Raw genomic sequence first — 19,919 nt, forward strand, 5'->3', positions numbered from 1 at the left:
ATAACACTCATCTACTCATTGTTGAGTTAAGGGTTGAATTGTCCATCCTTGTTCTATTCTCTGTCACTATTTTCCGAACCATGCTGAACACTGATGATGCATTCTGCTTCGTCTCCTTGTTGTGTGCGCAGTTATGCACTGCACTCTCTACAAGCCATAGATGTTATTGTCACATATGCATGTACAGTAGATGGCAGTTTTGTCCTGTTTAAGAGTGTCACAACATTGCTGTTTACGGCAGACGAACTGCTTTACAATAGACAAAAACGTGACTGCTGTTGTTGTGTGTTGTTACCGCGCTGAGAGGACGTTAATGAAACTGCCTAACAATAAACCCACATAAGAAACCAAGAAGTGCTGGCCCCACTATGAACTTGACTCTTACTATTATGTTGGATCCACTATGGACTGGACTCTCACAATATTATGTCAGACCCACTCGACATCCATTGCTTTCGGTCTCCCCTAGAGGGGGGGGGGGGGGTTACCCACATATGCGGTCCTCTCCAAGGTTTCTCATAGTCATTCACATCGACGTCCCACTGGGGTGAGTTTTTCCTTGCCCTTATGTGGGCTTTGTACCGAGGATGTCGTTGTGGCTTGTGCAGCCCTTTGAGACACTTTTGATTTAGGGCTATATAAATAAACATTGATTGATTGATTGATTGAAGAACTCTCCCTCGATCATTCTACTGTTATAACGTGATTGGGCAGGCATGCTGTTTATATTGTGGGAAAGCGGACGTGAAAACAGGCTGTCGAAACGTCACTCAGGTCCGCCTGAATTTCGGGAGATTTTCTGGAGAAAATTTGTCCCGGGAGGTTTTCGGGAGAGGCGCTGAATTTCGGGAGTCTCCCGGAAAATCCGGGAGGGTTGGCAAGTATGGCCACAACCACAAGAGGATCAGAAAGGCTCCAAACACGATCAAGTAAATTTAGGTGCATACTGTTTATATTTTTTCTATTTCTATTACTTTCATTAGCAACCTCTAAAACCAAACCTGAGTAATATCGTGAGATCCAAAAACAAACAGGTTTTATGAGGGTTCACTCTGTGCATCGTTGTGTCATGTCTGTGTAATCATGTTTTGTTTTAAGTCATGTTTTGTTTAGTTTCTGGCTTTTCACTCCCTTGTCTTGTTTGCATGATTACCCATTAGTTTCAACTGTTCCACGTTTGGACTCATTGTGCACTCTTGTTTGTCACCATAGCAACCATTAGTTTTCACCTGTCACGTCACGCACCTGTTTTCGTTAATCATGTCTGTGTTATTTAAGCTTTTCATTTTCTGTTGTTCGTCCTGACGACATCCCCGCATTTATGCCCCCTGTCACACTCTGTCCACCTCTGCGCACTTCATGTCCATGCCAAGTAAGTTTTTGTTTATTAAGCCACAGTTAGTGTTTTGTTTAATTGTTCATAGTTTCTGCCAATGCGCAAGTTTTGTGTTTATAGTCTAGTTTTGTACCTCCGCCCCTGTGCGCGTTTTTCGTTTATTCCTTTTTTTGATAGTTTAAATAAATCATGTACCCACCTTCAAGCCTTGACCAGTCCAATTCACTTGCACCTCGGGAGAACAAACCAAGCCATAGTCCTAGTCATGACACGTTGTAGCAGAATTTAATGAATGCAGTGAATCATCTTGTCAGTCATCCACAATCTTTGTCAATCAATCAATCAATCAATCAAATTTTATTTATATAGCCCTAAATCACGAGTGTCTCAAAGGGCTGCACAGGCCACAACGACATCCTCGGCTCAGATCCCACATCAGGGCAAGAAAAACTCAACCCCGGGCGACCGGTGCAATGGACGTCGAGTGGATCTAGCATAATATTGTGAGAGTCCAGTCCATAGTGGGGCCAACAGGAGATCATCTTGAGTGGAGACAAGTCAGCAGCGCAGAGACGTCCCCAACTGATGCACAGATGAGTGGTCCACCCTGGGTCCCCACTTTGGACAGCTAGCGTCTCATCTGTGTCTGCCCCCCTCTCCACAAAGGAGATGGGGGAAGAGCAGAAAAGAAACGGCTAAAAGGGGGGTCTATTTAAAGGCTAGAGTATACAAATGAGTTTTAAGATGGGACTTAAATGCTTCTTCCGAGGTGGCATCTCTAACTGTTACCGGGAGGGCATTCCAGAGTACTGGAGCCCGAATAGAAAACGCTCTATAGCCCGCATACTTTTTCACTAATCACTAGTAAGCCGGAGTTCTTTGAATGCAGATTTCTTGCCGGGACATATGGTACAATACGATCAGCAAGATAGGATGGAGCTAGACCGTGTAGTATATTATACGTAAGTAGTAAAACCTTAAAGTCACATCTTAAGTGCACAGGAAGCCAGTGCAGGTGAGCCAGTATAGGCGTAATATGATCAAACTTTCTTGTTCTTGTCAAAGGTCTAGCAGCCGCATTTTGTACCAACTGTAATCTTTTAATGCTAGACATAGGGAGACCCGAAAATAATACGTTACAGTAATCGAGACGAGACGTAACGAACGCATGAATAATGATCTCAGCGTCGCTAGTGGACAAAATGGAACGCATTTTAGCGATCTTTGTCTATCGTTGAAGGCGGGGCCGCAAGCTTACACGCACATGTTGCAATGACAGAGACTCGTGAGTCACTAGTGATAACTTAGCACCGTAGGGTAACAAGATTTAGGAGGCAAAATGATGATTGCAAAGCTAAATGGGGATATTTCGTTTTCAAACCAAATGAGCAAGATGAACCCATCAACACGGACAAACCAGCCATTATACTGAATTTGTTGGAAAGTGATGTCAACAACAAAAAAAGAAAATAGAACACCCGACCCACTTTTTCAAACTGGAGAAAAAGCAGCACTTCAAAATTATTACATGTACTATGATTACATTAGTGTTTAATTTGGTCTCAAAATAATGTCGACAATATCGTTTATCGGCAATAATGTATCACCCAACAAAAGGTGTTATCAGCCCAGTCCTACTGTTATTCACACTAAATTATGACAGCCGCCACCTTGAACAAACAAAATATTTAGACTGGAAATGAACCACAAAGTCAGGGAAGTCGGGTCCGACTCGAATGGCCAAGCAGGATTCAAACCCAGATCCCGACTTAAACTTTCCTGCTCTGAGACGAAAAGAAACAACCAATAAACTGCTGTGCTGTGCTTTATCTCTATGTTTATGTTTCCCCATGCAGTATAGGAGCTGCCAAACACACTATTAAACAACTTCTTCCATGTATGGCAGGCACTTAGGTTCCATGGGAAGTTAAAAGACTGTGAGTCTCCTGGAGAATGTCAAGTATAAATGACAGAGAATAAACTACTGTAGACTCTTTCTCTGAGCTCATCCATCTTGTATACGACTGCCTTCATCTGTCATCTCCTCCCAGGTCAAAAGGATAAAGCCCCCGCGGTTACCACAACGCTTCCTCTAACAACAACAACAGCACCTGAAACCGCCACAACGATGACGACACCTGAACCTACAACCACCACCACCACCACCCAGGCTCCCGCTACCACCACACCTCCTCCGCCGCCACCACCCACCACTGTCAAAGCTCGTGCTGCGGTGCACAGAGTCAGAGACGCAGGTGAACTCTACAAATTATTTCACAATTTGTTTACTCCCTGATGCATGTCATGTGGAGGATTGTGCATGTACTTGGACAGCCCTAATAATCCAATCCGCTCAGAAGATCCTCAAAGCGTCGCCTCACTAAAGAGTCACTACAACCTCTATTTTTGCTAGAATAGGCTTTGGTTTATAGGCCCTGCGATGAGGTGGCGACTTGTCCAGGGTGTACCCCGCCTTCCGCCCGATTGTAGCTGAGATAGGCTCCAGCGCCCCCCGCGACCCCAAAGGGAATAAGCGGTAGAAAATGGATGGATGGATGGATAGGCTTTGGTTTATAGGCCCTGCGATGAAGTGGCGACTTGTCCAGGACGTACCCCGCCTTCCGCCCGAATGCAGCTGAGATATGGGTGAATGTGGAAATAGTGTCAAAGTGCTTTGAGTTCCTTGAAACGGTAGAAAAGCGCTATACAAGTATAATCCATTTACCATTTTTACGCTCCAGCACCCCCCGCGACCTCAAAAGGGACAAGCGGTAGAAAATGGATGGATGGATGGAGTGCAGGAAGTGGTTACAAGTGTTGCCATGACAGCAGCCATGCTGCTCATATGATGGACTCAATTAAGTGAACTGTGGATCATCACACCTGTCAACACTCCTTGTATAAGTAAACACCACTTTAGAGCCGCCACAGTGAGTGCACAAAGGTGCTGAGTGTTCAAGGGGCCCTGTCATGCAAAACCAACTTGTCTTACCTATTGGTACCTGCTGTTGTGTATTTGGGATCTGCATAAGTCCCGAAAATTCTAAATCAATCAATCAAAGTTTATTTATATAGCCCTTAATCACAAGTGTCTCAAAGGGCTGCACAAGCCACAACGACATCCTCGGCTCAGATCCCACATCAAGGCAAGAAAAAACACAACCCAATGGGATACAATGAGAAACCTTGAAAGGAGACCGCAGATGTGGAGACCCCCGACCCTGGGCGACCGGTGCAATGGACATCGAGTAGATCTAGTTAATAGTGTGAGAGTCCAGTCCATAGTGGAGCCAGCAGGGGATCATCTTGAGTAGAGATAAGTCAGCAGCGCAGAGACGTCACCAACTGATGCACAGATGAGTGGTCCACCCTGGGTCCCAACTATGAAACACTAGCGCGTCATCTGTGGTCAACCAAATAACCTCTCCACGAAGGAGAGGGGGGCAGAGCAGAAAAGAGACGGCAGATCAACTGGTCTAAAAGGGGGGTCTATTTAAAGGCTAGCGTATACAAATGAGTTTTAGGATGGGACTTAAATGCTTCTACTGTTACTGGTAGGGCATTCCAGAGTAATGGAGCCCGAATAAAACGTGGAGGCATTGTGGAGATATTTGTATTTCTTTCTAGTTCCGCCAAACGAGCTGTTTGGAATGTGCACAATTGGTGACGTCACAAATTGGGAACACCGACAACAGATTATCTATATAAGATATAAATCTAGGCAGCATGGTGACACAGGGGTTAGTGCATGTGCCTCTCAATACGAAGGTCCTGAGTAGTCTTGGGTTCAATCCCGGGCTCGGGATCTTTCTGTGTGGAGTTTGCATGTTCTCCCCGTGTCTGCGTGGGTTCCCTCCGGGTACTCCGGCTTTCTCCCACCTCCAAAAATATGCACCTGGGGATAGGTTGATTGGCAACACTAAATTGGCCCTAGTGTATGAATATGAGTGTGAATGTTGTCTGTCTATCTGTGTTGGCCCTGTGATGAGGTGACGACTTGTCCAGGGTGTACCCCGCCTTCCGCCCGAATACAGCTGAGATAAGCTCTAGCACCTCCCGCGACCCCGAATGGGACAAGCGGTAGAAAATGGATGGATGGATGGATGGTATAAATCTAATTAGACTGTCTTGCACGTGTCTGGCATTTTTAGCTTATGTGCACGCATCTGTATCGCATCCAAGATACGATTTGAAGAACGGAAATGTTCCGTTATTGGCTGTTTTACCCTACACGTGACACTATTCAAACCTCCACTCTCATCTGAAGAAGTAAAAAGTGCCTGGCTAACTTTTTTGTTTCGCAGCAATGTGCCTTCAACTCGGACGAAGTAGCTCTTCCTGTGTGCAAACCACTTCGAAATTTCCTGCAGCTGTATAAAGATGTTTTTTTCTAGAAGCCAATTTTAATGACGGAGGCGGAGTCTATTATTTATGGCAATGGAGGCAAAGAAATGTGTGAATGAGACATTAGCAATGTTAGCTCGATTTTTTTTGTAGCTAGCTTAGCTGTCTAATGCAAGACAATAGCATCGCTGTCCTGCGGCTAAAGGATAGCTTACTGTATCACCAGCTTGAACCTCTATTGTTTACAACTCGCAGCGTAGTAATGACATGATATACTGTATAATAGTAAAGCCTTTTATTGTCAATATAGACATGTATACGTCCAGGATCTACAAACCCCGTTTCCATATGAGTTGGGAAATTGTGTTAGATGTAAATATAAACGGAATACAATGATTTGCAAATCATTTTCAACCCATATTCAGTTGAATATGCTACAAAGACAACATATTTGATGTTTAAACTGATAATCTTTTTTTTTTGCATGCAAATAATCATTAACTTTAGAATTTGATGCCAGCAACACGTGACAAAGAAGTTGGGAAAGGTGGCAATAATACTGATAAAGTTGAGGAATGCTCATCAAACACTTATTTGGAACATCCCACAGGTGAACAGGCAAATTGGGAACAGGTGGGTGCCATGATTGGGTATAAAAGTAAATTCCATGAAATGCTCAGTCATTCACAAACAGGGATGGGGCGAGGGTCACCACTTTGTCAACAAATGCGTGAGCAAATTGTTGAACAGTTTAAGAAAAACCTTTCTCAACCAGCTATTGCAAGGAATTTAGGGATTTCACCATCTACGGTCCGTAATATCATCAAAGGGTTCAGAGAATCTGAAGAAATCACTCCACGTAAGCAGCTAAGCCCGTGACCTTCGATCCCTCAGGCTGTACTGCATCAACAAGCGACATCAGTGTGTAAAGGATATCACTACATGGGCTCAGGAACACTTCAGAAACCCACTGTCGGTAACTACAGTCGGGCGCTACATCTGTAAGTGCAAGTTAAAACTCTCCTATGCAAGGCGAAAACCATTTATTAACAACACCCAGAAACGCCGTCGGCTTTGCTGGGCCTGAGCTCATCTAAAATGGACTGATTCAAAGTGGAAAAGTGTTCTGCGGTCTAACGAGTCCACATTTCAAATTGTTTTTGGAAACTGTGGACGTTGTGTCCTCCGGACCAAAGAGGAAAAGAACCATCCGGATTGTTATAGGCGCAAAGTTGAAAAGCCAGCATCTGTGATGGTATGGGGGTGTATTAGTGCCCAATACATGGGTAACTTACACATCTGTGAGGGCGCCATTAATGCTGAAAGGTACATACAGGTTTTGGAGCAACATATGTTGCCATGCAAGCAACGTTACCATGGACGCCCCTGCTTATTTCAGCAAGACAATGCGTGTTACATCAACATGGCTTCATAGTAAAAGAGTGCGGGTACTAGACTGGCCTGCCTGTAGTCCAGACCTGTCTCCCATTGAAAATGTGTGGCGCATTATGAAGCCTAAAATACCACAATAGAGACCCCCGGACTTAAGCTGTACATCAAGCAAGAATGGGAAATAATTCCACCTGAGAAGCTTAAAAAATGTGTCTCCTCAATTTCCAAACATTTACTGAGTGTTGTTAAAAGGTAAGGCCATTTAACACAGTGGTGAACATGCCCTTTCCCAACTACTTTGGCACGTGTTGCAGCCATGAAATTCTAAGTTAATTATTATTTACAAAACAAAATTACGTTTATGAGTTTGAACATCAAATATCTTGTCTTTGTAGTGCATTCAATTGAATATGGGTTGAAAAGGATTTGCAAATCATTGTATTCCGTTTATATTTACATCTAACACAATTTCCCAACTCATGTGGAAACGGGGTTTGTAGCATTACAAAGTCACAGACTCGATAGAAGTTTAACCTTAGCCAGCGTGTAGTTCCAACCTGTACGTCAGCCAGGTTTTCTTCCTCTTTCTCGTCCGCCCGCATCGCCTCCTTCCTTTGTGTTGACAACAAACCGCGGTGAGCCGCTGGTCTCGCTATATTACCTGGGATGTTGTGTTGTGGTGAAAGTCACTCAAAACATATGGCTGGTGGTGGTCACTGATGTCTATAGTGCACAATAAAAGCGAGAAAGCTAAAAAATTACAGAACATTTCTGCGGGGCGGGGGCGAATGCTCACTCCACGTGAGGGGTTGTTGAGGACAGGTTCATTTACGTCTAACAACTCCGCCTCTCAAAACTACTTATTTTCAAAGGGAGCAAAAAAGTGGCTCAAAAATAGGTCTGTAAAAAAAAATCTATGCAAATTTTTCACCTAATAACCACCGTTACGTCTTATGTAGACCACAAGGAGGTGTTTTAAATGTAGAAAAAAAATCATATGACCCCTTTAAGGTACAATGTGGCTCAAGTGCCAGATTTTTCTTAGCCCTTTGTGTTTCTTTTGTGTAGGTAGCAGTCACCCGTACCTTGCCTCTGTAGCAGCTGCCAGTTCAAGTGAGTGAAGCAAAGAAAAGCTACTTTATGGTGACATAGCGAAATGATTGTTGCATACTAATGGTCATGGCAAACACCTTTTCCCTCAACTATCTGTACTTACTCAAATATACTTTATAGCTAAAGTTATACTCAAAGCAAACTACAATCTGCTACCCAAGAATATACAACAGTTCTTCTCAACAAAAGAGGAGAAATATAATCTTAGAGAAAAATGTAATTTAAAACATTTGTACGCACGTACAACACTTAAGACCTTTAGTATATCAGTATGTGGAATTCAATTATGGAATCGAAGAAGCAAAGAAATCAAACAACGTACTAATATAATCCACTTCAAGAAACTCTGCAAACTTAAAGTGTTTACAAAGTACAAAAAAGTAGAACCATGATAAATATTCTGCATTTATTTCATCCATTCATTCATTTTCTAGATACTCCTATTTATCTCACCATATGAAATATAACTTACTTCACTCATTATTATTTATTTATTTATGTATTTTTAATGTTATTACTTATGGAGTATATTGTGAATAAATTGAGAACAGGAATTGAACAAAAGTTTTAGCAACTGCTATGTAAAGGAAAAGGGGTAGGATTAAATAAGCTCTGCTTCTTCCTACTCCTTTTTGAACATGTTGAATAGAGAAACTGGAAATTGTGATGTATCATGTTGTATATACGCATGTTTGAAATAAACACAAACTCAACTCAACTCAATTCAACTTCTATTGCAACTACAAAAGGACAACAAATTAATTATTTAAAGGTAACTTCAGGTAATTTATTGTTTGTAGATAGTTGGAATGGGACAGTCTGATCTCAGTCCGGTAAATACAGGAGATGCCCACATATTAGCAAACTAAACATTTGCATCTGCAAATTGGAGGGTTTTTTTTAGATAGTTTTTGACGATAGAGGGAATTTTCAACAAAAATGTGTCTCATTTACTCTAAGGGCCAGTTTTACGTAGATCCAAATACCACATGCTAAATATGAAATTGCACATACTATTAATGGGCGTGTTGCGGGTTATCTACTAAGACAGTGTATACAAATGATAACAAGTGCAAAAGTGGTGCTGACAACTTTATTTAAATGAGGATTTTGCGCGTGTACCAGCTTTCACCATGGAGACACTCATTTACCTCCACATTTATGGCATCATATGGTCCAACCTGTGGCGTTTCCTCAAGTTGTTGACAAGCAGCACACAAATAATGTTTAACGTCTTTTCTGGTCTATATTGAAGCACAATCTTGACCAGCTGTGTACAAACTTCCATTATCCATTACAAATCATCATGCTCGGAATAGATTTAAACTGGAGTCATTCTAAAAAACATGTATGGTGCATGGATGTTGTTAAAAAAATGGTGTACTGTACTATGTGTGACCATGTCTGTTGGCATTTTGTGTTGGTTTGATTGCATTTTTTTTTTGCACCATGACGAGGGAAGGTTGTTTGCATTGGGTCATACAAATAAATGCTGTGATCAGATTCATTCAAACCATGATAAGTGGTCATAAACCCAAATGACTTGTCTTGTCCACAAGATGGCGACAAAGCAGCAGCGTACATGTTGACTTTTAAAATGAATTGAAATCTCCCTGCGGCCAGATTTCTTATCAAACTCATCACGTCTCGCTGACCAAACTGAACACGCCGGCGGGCCGCACATGGGCCGCGGGCTGTATTTTGGACACCCCTGATCTGTCCAACAGACCCTCTTTTTAGCACGTGGGCTCTGGGAGGTGCTGTGGTGTCGCTATGGTGTGACTGGAATTATCCAGACGCAAGAAAATGCATATTAAAATAAGTTTTTTTCATATAGAAGATATATTATAAAATACAATTTACATTTTTTTTTAAACGCCAGAAAACGCCAAAACTAATCAATTGGATTTGTTCTAATCAATTCCTTAAGTCATCCAGCAGCTGTAAAACCATAAAATGTCATTGCTGAACAAACAACATGTCTAATATTTTTATTTCTGACCGTAGTGATATGTTGACGCATACACAGGCGGAATATTTTCTCAAAATTGTCGGTCTTTGCAGCGCAATCGCCTCCTTTCTCACAGCCAGTTGTGCGTAGTAACCCTTACAGTTTGCACATACATTGACATTGACTAACTTAGGCGCCACCTGTTGGTTTGCATATTTGAACCCCAGAGACCCCAAATAAGAGACAAACCTTTTCTTTTTCAGACCGTGGGCGGGGGGGGTGGGGCGGGGGGGGCGGGGGGGGGCGGGGGGGCCTTAGATACGGTTCAATTGTCAAAATGAACGCTTTTCTGTTATAATAACAAACGATATAGATAAAATGCTTTGAGTCCTTCTCGTAAAAGAGGTTTGTGTAGTGAAAATAAATGTTTATTGTTTCGGAGTGTGTGGCATAGTGAGCTGATTTAAACTGATTTTAAAAAATTGAGTTGGTGGTGGATGCTGATGCAGTTTCCTGTATTTTTGCCTAAATATATTTATGTCATTTCAACACTTGTGTAGGACAATCACAGAGTGCTCAAGGCAAAAGCCCCAGCCAAGGTACTCCACTGACTCTGCAGCTCTTGAAAGTCACTTTACGCCACATGTGGCAACTCTTTGACTCATGTCATGATGTTTCTTTAAAGTATTCCGAGGAAGTGCCTATCCGAATAGATTCCCACAGCGTGCCAGTGCAGGTAAAAACAACTTTTTAATAACATCGATGATGCTATTGTGTCTTTTTCCCCCCTTTGATACTAACAAACGATGCACAAGCTTATGCCGCTGCTTTCAACACAGCTGCTGCAAGTGTTGTGTTTGCCTTAATACCACTCAATGACTGTTTTCAGCTTGGTTCATAATTGTGTGAACGCTTTTCAGCATTATTCTACACCAAAAATTCAGGTCAGGCGACTCATCTATTTATCATAATTGTGTGAATGCTAATGTTAATATGCATTAGCATGCTAACTTTTTTAGCCAATTTACATGTGACTGTAATGAAACAACTGGAATTGTGTGATGCATTACATAGTATCGTATGCATGTTCGAAATAGACTGAAACTGAACTGAACTGAACTGAACACCAGAGTCATATGCTGTGTTCCATCCACCTCGGAAATTGGAATGATGTCACAGCCCAGTTATAAGCGTTTCAGTAACAAAGTCAAAAATCAAGATATTCTTGCGCTTTCCTTATTACTTAGCACTCGTACCGCATCCTAAAACATGGTGGTTGAAGAGGCAACATACACTATTGGTAGCAATGTCCAACATATACAACACATGAAAACATTGAATTTACACAACATTAACATTACCATGTCCAACAATACATCGTATGTGGCTGATTTAGTGCGGCAAAAATAGTCAGAAGAGCTAACAATGGATATTTTAGAAGCTTCCATTATTGTATACACTCCGAGCAGCAATCTTTTAAGCCAACTCAGGCCCCTTCTACACTGAAATTAAACAATGTGATAAAGAACATTTTACAACAATCAATCTAGAGATCTAGATATCTGGTCAGGACACTCCTCACTCTTTTGCCTTCTCCTTCATTGTCCATTCGTTTTTGGTGACTTTATATACTCTGGACCTGGACGATGAGTCCGCGACATACATGGCGGACAATAACTGATACAGACGTCCAGGTAGTACAAAGCACACGCTACCTTTTTTTTTTATCACATCCCACATTCTCGTTGTCTCTCCTTCGACAAATGGACGAAGTGTTTCGGTAAGTAGAATCACAGCTGACCTGGACATTCGAAAGTTCTCTTGCCGTCTGAGAAGTGTTGTATCCGAAATAGCTGCAATTGCTTTCTCTTAAGGTATTCATGTGTGATTTCCACAAGCGTCTGTACATACGGAAGGAGAAACACGGCATGTCTGGATGACTCGTCTCCATATTTCCAGTGGTTAGCTTCGAGTTACGAAACCGCTTTATCATGATGCTGGCTGTGGCACTTTCTTTCTGACGTCACTTCCTGTGTGGGGCGCGGTCTTTCTGGCGTCACTTCCTATTCGAACTCAGTTTGTAAACGATCAATGAGTTCATACAAAGCTAAATTCCGGAGATTCAAGAAATAGACGGCGCACTTACCCGTGTAAAAAATTATTCAAGGAGGGGAACCTTAAACGATGATTTAGTGTGGCCGAAACGGGGCTCAGGCTAAATAATTATTCGTTTAATGAGTTATCCGGCTTAATGTAGACAGGGTCTCAGTGGTGATGTGGACTCTCCGACTTTCCAAGTAGAAAATACGACCTCAGCAGGCACTCCACTTGAAACTTCCGGATGAATGGAAACAAAGGCGAACCAATTTTGCAGCTATACACATCAGAGACATGTAACTTGTGCTAACATTGCTAACATTAGCATGCTAACTCTTTTTTTTGTGCCAATTTTGCATGCGTTTGCTTCAGTCATATAACTTGGTACTTGATCCATTCCAACTGTTAGCATGTTAATGTTAGCATTTCAGTTTGGCTTGCGCATTTCAGCATTCACACGCATTTTCTCCCAAAATTGAATATTCTAGTTAGTATCATTCCATTACAAATAGAAACAAAACGTACACCATTCTTCTGATTAGCCCCGAAAGTTAAAATGACATGTTATTTTTTTCTTTCTCTTTGATAGAGGAATTTCATTTGATCTCATGATGTTTGTGTACTGCTCCTGTCATCAGGTCTGCGCAGAGCTGAGGCCGGGCCAGCAATGAGGAGACAGTCAGCCTCTCCAGTCAGTCCAGGTCAGCCTCACTGTACACACACACACACATACACACACAGACACACACACACATGTGTGCAAGTAGACATGATGGGACCAACATGGAATGTAGGTGAAGGGCAGTGGTGCTGGAAGAAGATCCTGTAAGGGTGACCCTGGTGTTCACACCCATAAGCCCCTGCTGTCTTCCCCCCAAGGCTGCCTCTAATCCACCCAATCATGCTCACATTCCTTTTCCAATAGCCCCCATTTTCTGTCTTTCCAAGATAAAAAAAAAAGAGCTGGTTGCCGTGTCAATACCCCTGCATGAACTTTGTTTAAAATCTAACTGAAAGGAAACAAAGGCAACCAACAGATGGGCTGAAATTTTGAATGTAGCCTTCATCCTGTGATGCCTCTTTCTTCTCTTATTCTTCTTCTATCTGTTTCCTGTTTGCTGCAAACAGCTTTTAACAGAGGTCAGGCGACCCAACAGGAGCGAACTCCAATTGTGAGCCAGTCCAATCCTGGTAAGTGACTCCAGAGCACAAGTAGACAAACTCTTACAGTAGGTGGAGATCAAAGACAGGAAGAAGTCGGCTCATTTGACTTATATAACGCCTCGCAATCTGCAGCAGAAGGTATCTCAAGGTACGTACCGTGCATACTTGCCAACCTTGAGACCTTCGATTTCGGGAGGTGGGGGGCGGGGGGCGTGGTCAGGGGTGGGGTGGGGCGTGGTTAAGAGGGGAGGAGTATATTGACAGCTAGAATTCACCAAGTCAAGTATTTCATACATATATACATATATATATATATATATATATATATATTTATATATATATATATATATATATATATATATATATATATATATATATATATATATATATATATATATATATATATCTACATCCTGAAAATATACGAACAAAACTGTGTTTAGATAATTGATACTTCAAACTTGCATAAATAAATCTTAAGGAATATAACATAACTTGACTTCTGAGAGCTTCAAAATGTAATGAATAAAATGCTAAAGTTGTTGATAAACAAGCAATTATTTTAATAATTAAATATGGTCATTTTAAATGAATTATGATCATTTACAATTCATTATTTCAAATATGTTTATTTTAATGTATAATTCTATGGCTGGATGTACTAAGGAGTCAGAAAAAATACAAATAAAAATACAATTAATTTTGATGTTTTTAGCAAAATATAGTAAAAATGTATTTCGTTTTTGTTTTTTTTAATTAGTAAATATATTTATTTTTAGGTAAGATAAACATAATAATACAATTTATCTCTAGTATGGATAATTTAGTTCTTGTCACCCTGTTGTCCTCCCGTGAAAAAAGGGTGTCCTCACTCAGGTCCGCATGGAGCTGAAGGGGGCGTGGCCTCCAGCTCCGGCTGAAAATCGGGAGATTTTCTTGAGAATATTTGTCCCGGGAGGTTTTCGGGAGAGGCGCTGAATTTCGGGACTCTCCCGGAAAATTCGGGAGGGTTGGCAAGTATGGTACCGTGGTACGTACACATGGAGAACCAAATGTTTATTTAATTGTACCAAGCAGTAGTGCTAGCATTGTAGGCGGTGTCAGTTAGCGCCGGTTGTATTAACACCACATGACTGCTGCTGGGATGAGATCGGCCCGGTTCAAAAACACGACCTTCATTTAGAGTTATTTCATGCTGTGTGTTCAAATGTTTCAGCATATTGCTCGTATGGCCTCCTTTTGGTGAAATAGCAACCTTGCAGTTATTACAAGTAGCGCTGTTGCAAACTTTTCATGTAAAATGTAGCCAAACTTTGGAGTTTTTATGCGGGATGGACGCCATGCTGCTGTCTGACATTGCACGTCACGCAATGACGTCAAAGAGGAGATCGATGTGGATGTAAAACTCTTAATAAACACACAATAAGGAGAAGCAGTCATGCATGCAGAGGTCCTCGATATAATCAATCCTCAAGCACCTAATAGCAGCCTGATTGGCAACTGCAACCAGGTGTGCCGGGCTGCCAATCAGGGACAGGTGAGGGAAATGAGCGTTTAGGGAGACATGCAGGAAATGGAACAAAACCAAGAGCGCCGACAGGAAACAAACACCAAACAAGGAAACACAAACAGAAGTGAAGTGACAGATTGTCACATTTTAGGCCATATCGCCCATCCCTACCTCCGATCAAGACCTTTTAATTTGATAGATGACTTTATGTTGTCTGAACTTTAGCGTGAGGAAATGTTTTGTACCTGGACCTATTTGAATTTTAGTTTAATATCCCTGAACTCGAGGATGACTCGCCTGACTTCAGTTGCAGTGGGTTCAGTCCCCACTCAGTGACAGTCTGAAAGGGAGTCTTGATGCTTATAAAGTTTGTATGTATCCTGTGATTGAGTTTTGATCAGTCCTGGGTGTACCCTATGTCTTGTCCAAAGTCAACTGGGAGAGTCTCCCACTCACTGCTGCCCTGAATAACCTAAGTAAAGCTCATTTTTGATAAGTGGATAAAGAAAACCCTGCTTGGGATGTAGAAGAAATGATGGATCCTGTTGCAAATTGAGCTAGCAGTGTATTAAAGGGCTTGGTTGAGAGGTTCTGATGTTGGGATGCTGCGGTTCAGAGGTAGAAACTTCTCCCTTAAAGTACAATACTCAACACAAAAAATGAGCTCCCAGTATGTTGCCAATGCGATGAGTGATGGTAAGATAATATGTCCTGCTTCATCTTGTGCCATATAGGGAAGATAAGACAGTGATGAGAAAGGTGCTCTCTCAGTACAGTAATAGTATATTCCAGTGCAACCCATCTGGTCTGGCTCCTTCTTCTTCCCGGTCTTTGTAAATGCTCAGTAAGAGAGAGGCAGTTTTGGATAGTGTGGTGTCCTCTGCTGCTTATTGGCTCAAGAAGAAAAGTGCATCTGTTTTTGCTTGTGTGGAATGCAACCATTGAACCCTATTATTACACAGGTCCATTTCTATGATGGCAAAAAAAAAGCCAAAGTAAGTTCATCTCACTAACATGTCAAGTTTTTTTTAGGAACAGGGATGTCATTAAGCACTAACTACAGCTACTGAAACAGGCAACTTGTGTTGGATGACCTCTTATTTTATTAATGCCCCTGAGGGACATTCTTGAAGGTTGAGGTGAAAGATCAGAGGTGGGGCTCAGCTCCCTAAAGCTGGCCATGAGGGATCAGTGTCAATCTCAAGGCCCCCCCGGAGAGAAGACCATGCTCTCGGATAGTTTTCCTCGTTGATTTACTAGTTGGTCTTTCATCACCAATACCTTAGCTTACTTAACTGCCCAAAACAGGCATATGTGTTTATATTGGTCCTTTTCAAATGTTACCTTTCCAGTTAGAATGAGTTAGGAAGGTTCATAAATGTATGTTTTAATGATGTTAAAATTAAAATGTTGACCTATAAAAATATTACTGAAAAATGTATTTCCCCCGAATTAATTTTATTAAAGTACATGCATGCAAATTAAATTCAAGCTCGATTTAAAAAGGATAAAAAATAATTTCACATTAATAAAAGTCTGTGATTTTTATAAAAATTTAATTTTACTTAGGGCCCTAAATTAGCATGGGGATGTAAAACAACCCTGAATACAAGACACCGATCTTTTTCAGCCCCTCTTTGGAAAAGTATTTTTTTGTGACAAAATCATGTTGGAATAATACAATCTCATCTTTGTTAATGTATCATCAGGTCACTGATGAGCAGTGTTGGGTTAGTTACTGAAAACCAGTAACTAGTTACAGTTACTAGTTACTTTATTTCAAAAGTAACTCAGTTATTAACTCAGTTACTTAAACCAAAAAGTAATGCGTTACTGTAAAAAGTAACTATTTAGTTACTTATATATATATTTTTTAATTTTTTTAAGGCCCCATTTAATGCCCTTTTAGCCTTCATTTCAGTACTGTTATTGCACTGGAGAATAATACAATCTGTTGATCTGAACTCTGCTAAGCAATGTGGTCTACATACAACACACAAACACAAAGATATGTTTCAAAGGGCCAATTTGTTTCAGACCAGAACAAATTGACAAAACTATTTTAAATAGCTGCAACATAACATACATAAGTAACAAACAGCATAATAACAACATAGCTGTAAACCAAGAAAGGCACACTACATACACAAAGGCTAAACAGGCGTTTTTTTCTCCCAAGGATTTCTGAAAGAAAATCATGTCTGAAGCCCAGAACACTCTACAAATGTCCCCACTTAGTTTAGAGAAAATGAAATATTAGCCTGGCCCACTAGTATCCCTCTTTAGGTTTGTGAACTTTATAGTCTAAACATTTAGAGTGATGTGATAATCAAACATTCTAGAAGTCTAGAATGAAAGAGTATATAAGAGAATTGACAGAGTGTGTGTACCTTCAGTGTGCAGTGCCTCGTTAAAATCCAGCCACTGTTGGAGGTGGAGGTGAAGTGTGTGACTCTTTACTAGCTTCGTCGAAGCATGTTGTTTTTGTAGCTGTTTCAGTATATTTGAATTGCGAGAATAGGATCTTTGATGCAAGACACAACTTACATTCAACTAAAATGTTATTTTCTTTGTGGTCGATAAAAGAAACGTACTGAAAATATCTCCATTTTAAGAAACTCGGCTTCGGGCTTCGCCATGACGTCTTGTTAGTAAACACAGACACGCCCCATCCCACACACACACACACACGTACACACAGACAGGGCGCGGCGCGCCTCTTCCTTGTCGCCTCTTCCGCAGCGCTGCAATAAAACACTCAGATCTTCTCAGTTTCTAGCCGATACTACATAAAAATTAACGCAAAATACCGCAGTAACGCATCATGTAGTAACGGTAACTGAGTTACTGAATATAAAAAATAACGCGTTAGATTACTATTTACCGCCGATAGTAACGGCGTTACAGTAACGCGTTACTTTGTAACGCGTTAGTCCCAACACTGCTGATGAGGTGAGTGACAGGAAGAAAATATTTGATTTGCTTTGGGCGGAGTAGATTGGCACCAACTGGTTGCATTGCATTTGTAAGTCTCGAGACATTGAGTATAAGACGATCCACCTTGTGTTCAGTTCAATATGACGATCCAAAACTTAAACAACACAGTAAATTGACACAACAATTGTCATCCGCAGATAGACTATGTAATACTGCATTTAGCTAGTTATTTATCTACTGTCGCTATTATCTAAATCATTACTACCAGTACATATAAAATCATATCCATGAGTGTTTATTTTAATAATGGCGTTACCTGTTTACCACTGAACTGTTAAAGTAAAAACCTGACCATAAGGTCAGACACTTTTAATTATATTGGCATGTTGAATAGCATATCTCTCATCACCACGGCAACTATAACGCCTCTATTTAGTGGTGAACACTGAGCATTGCTGCAAACAAGTTGTGTGCTGTTTTTGTCCACTGACCATCCTGCATAACAATAGGTATTTGGCCTACAAACAACTTGTCAGTGGCCACACTTACCATGGAATGAGACCATCTTTGGGGAAGAGATGTCAGGACATTGTTGTAAGCAATGTGAACGACCAATTGTTATGGAGGACAACAACCCTATTGTGACCTTCCCCAGGGGGCACATCTACCACAGACACATGTGGGGAGGCTCTTTCATGACATTTTAGAATTAAGGAAGCTTTTTTGACTTATGCCCTGTCTACATTAAGCCGGATAACTCCTTAAACAAATAATTATTTAGCCTAAGCCCCGTTTCAGCCACACTAAACCATCGTTTAAGGTTCCCTTCCTTGGATAATTTTTTACACGGGTCAGTGCGCCGTGTATTTCTTGAATCTCCAGCTCTTAGCTTTGTATGGACTCATCGATCGTTTACAAACTGAGTTAGGAGAGAAAGTGACGTCAGAAAGAACGCGCCACAGCCAGCTTCATAACAGACGCTTGTGGAAATCACACATGAATACCTTAAGAGAAGGAAACACGCGATGGCAGCTATTTCGGATACAACACATCTCAGACGGCAACATAGCAATGTTGAGTGACGGTTTTGGATAAGGCCTGGAAGAACAGCAGGCTGGTGGGATATGTTTGTCACCGAGTGTGTTGTGTCAGAGGAACGGCAAGAGACTTAGAGAAAAACTTCGTCCATTTGTCGAACAAGAATGCGGGCTCCCATAGACGAGGGAGTACTACAGAAAACAGCGATTGCATTTGGACTGGCAGAGCAGACTATCAGTTATTGTCTGCGATGTATGTGGAGCGATTACTCAACGTCTAGTTTTGTACTCCATAACTATTCTATTCTATTCTATTCTATTCTATTGTGAAGCCATGCAGTGGTTGTGGCCGTCAAGTACGACCGCCAATTTCAGCCTACAAGCACAGTGTCCTGACCAGGTATCTAGATCCCTAGATTGATTGTTGTAAAATGTTATTTATCACATTGTTTACTTTGACATGTTCATTAAAGATATGATTCATGTATGATGGCTCAGGTGTGATTCACTACAATAGTCTAACAGCTGCTGATGGTGAGGCAAGCAAGGTTTACTGTTAAGAGAAATTTGGCAATAGTCTACATTGAAACACAGGGTAAGAATACACTTCCAGGTCAGAGGTAACTATGACGCACGCATTTTTTTTCCCGCGCATGCATACTAGGTCGCGTTGCGCCGGCGGACGGAGGGGGGAGGGGTTCTTAAACGGTGGCATTGTGTGTGTGTGGACAAGGATAAGGTAAGGTGGGATATAGCCCGGACAACCTTAGTGTAGAAGGGGTGTTAGGGTCTATAGTACTCATCTTAAATGGACCATTTAAAGACAGTGAATCATGTATTAATGCAGACAATTAGATACAACAAAATTCAACAGAAATCACAATACGAGTGTCTGACTTCCTGACCTGACGTGGTTCTTTTAAAAATACCTCTTCTCCGTCCTTTGAATGCATCATTTTCACCACAAAGGAACACTCTACTGTACACTAGTGGACCTTTGACCAACATCAGATTAGGTTAATCTTTGCATCTTTCTGT

General features: G+C 41.3%; 1 protein-coding gene across 7 annotated transcripts in view; it reads left to right on the forward strand.

The window, feature by feature from the left end:
* vit (vitrin) overlaps window positions 1-19,919 on the forward strand; it is a 103,847-nt gene that overhangs the window by 39,169 nt on the left and 44,759 nt on the right. For 5 of the 7 annotated variants that reach the window (XM_061960534.2, XM_061960517.2, XM_061960543.2 and 2 more), the window contains exons 7-12: window positions 3,388-3,591; window positions 8,141-8,185; window positions 10,697-10,735; window positions 10,822-10,872; window positions 12,872-12,934; window positions 13,362-13,424. In XM_061960534.2, coding sequence (XP_061816518.1) covers window positions 3,388-3,591; window positions 8,141-8,185; window positions 10,697-10,735; window positions 10,822-10,872; window positions 12,872-12,934; window positions 13,362-13,424 — 465 coding nt within the window. The remainder of the gene's footprint in view (window positions 1-3,387; window positions 3,592-8,140; window positions 8,186-10,696; window positions 10,736-10,821; window positions 10,873-12,871; window positions 12,935-13,361; window positions 13,425-19,919) is intronic. The other 2 variants (XM_061960525.2, XM_061960551.2) reach the window with 2 other exon arrangements.

This window comes from Nerophis lumbriciformis, linkage group LG02 (assembly GCF_033978685.3).
Source record: "Nerophis lumbriciformis linkage group LG02, RoL_Nlum_v2.1, whole genome shotgun sequence".
In the NCBI taxonomy this organism is placed as follows: domain Eukaryota; kingdom Metazoa; phylum Chordata; class Actinopteri; order Syngnathiformes; family Syngnathidae; genus Nerophis; species Nerophis lumbriciformis.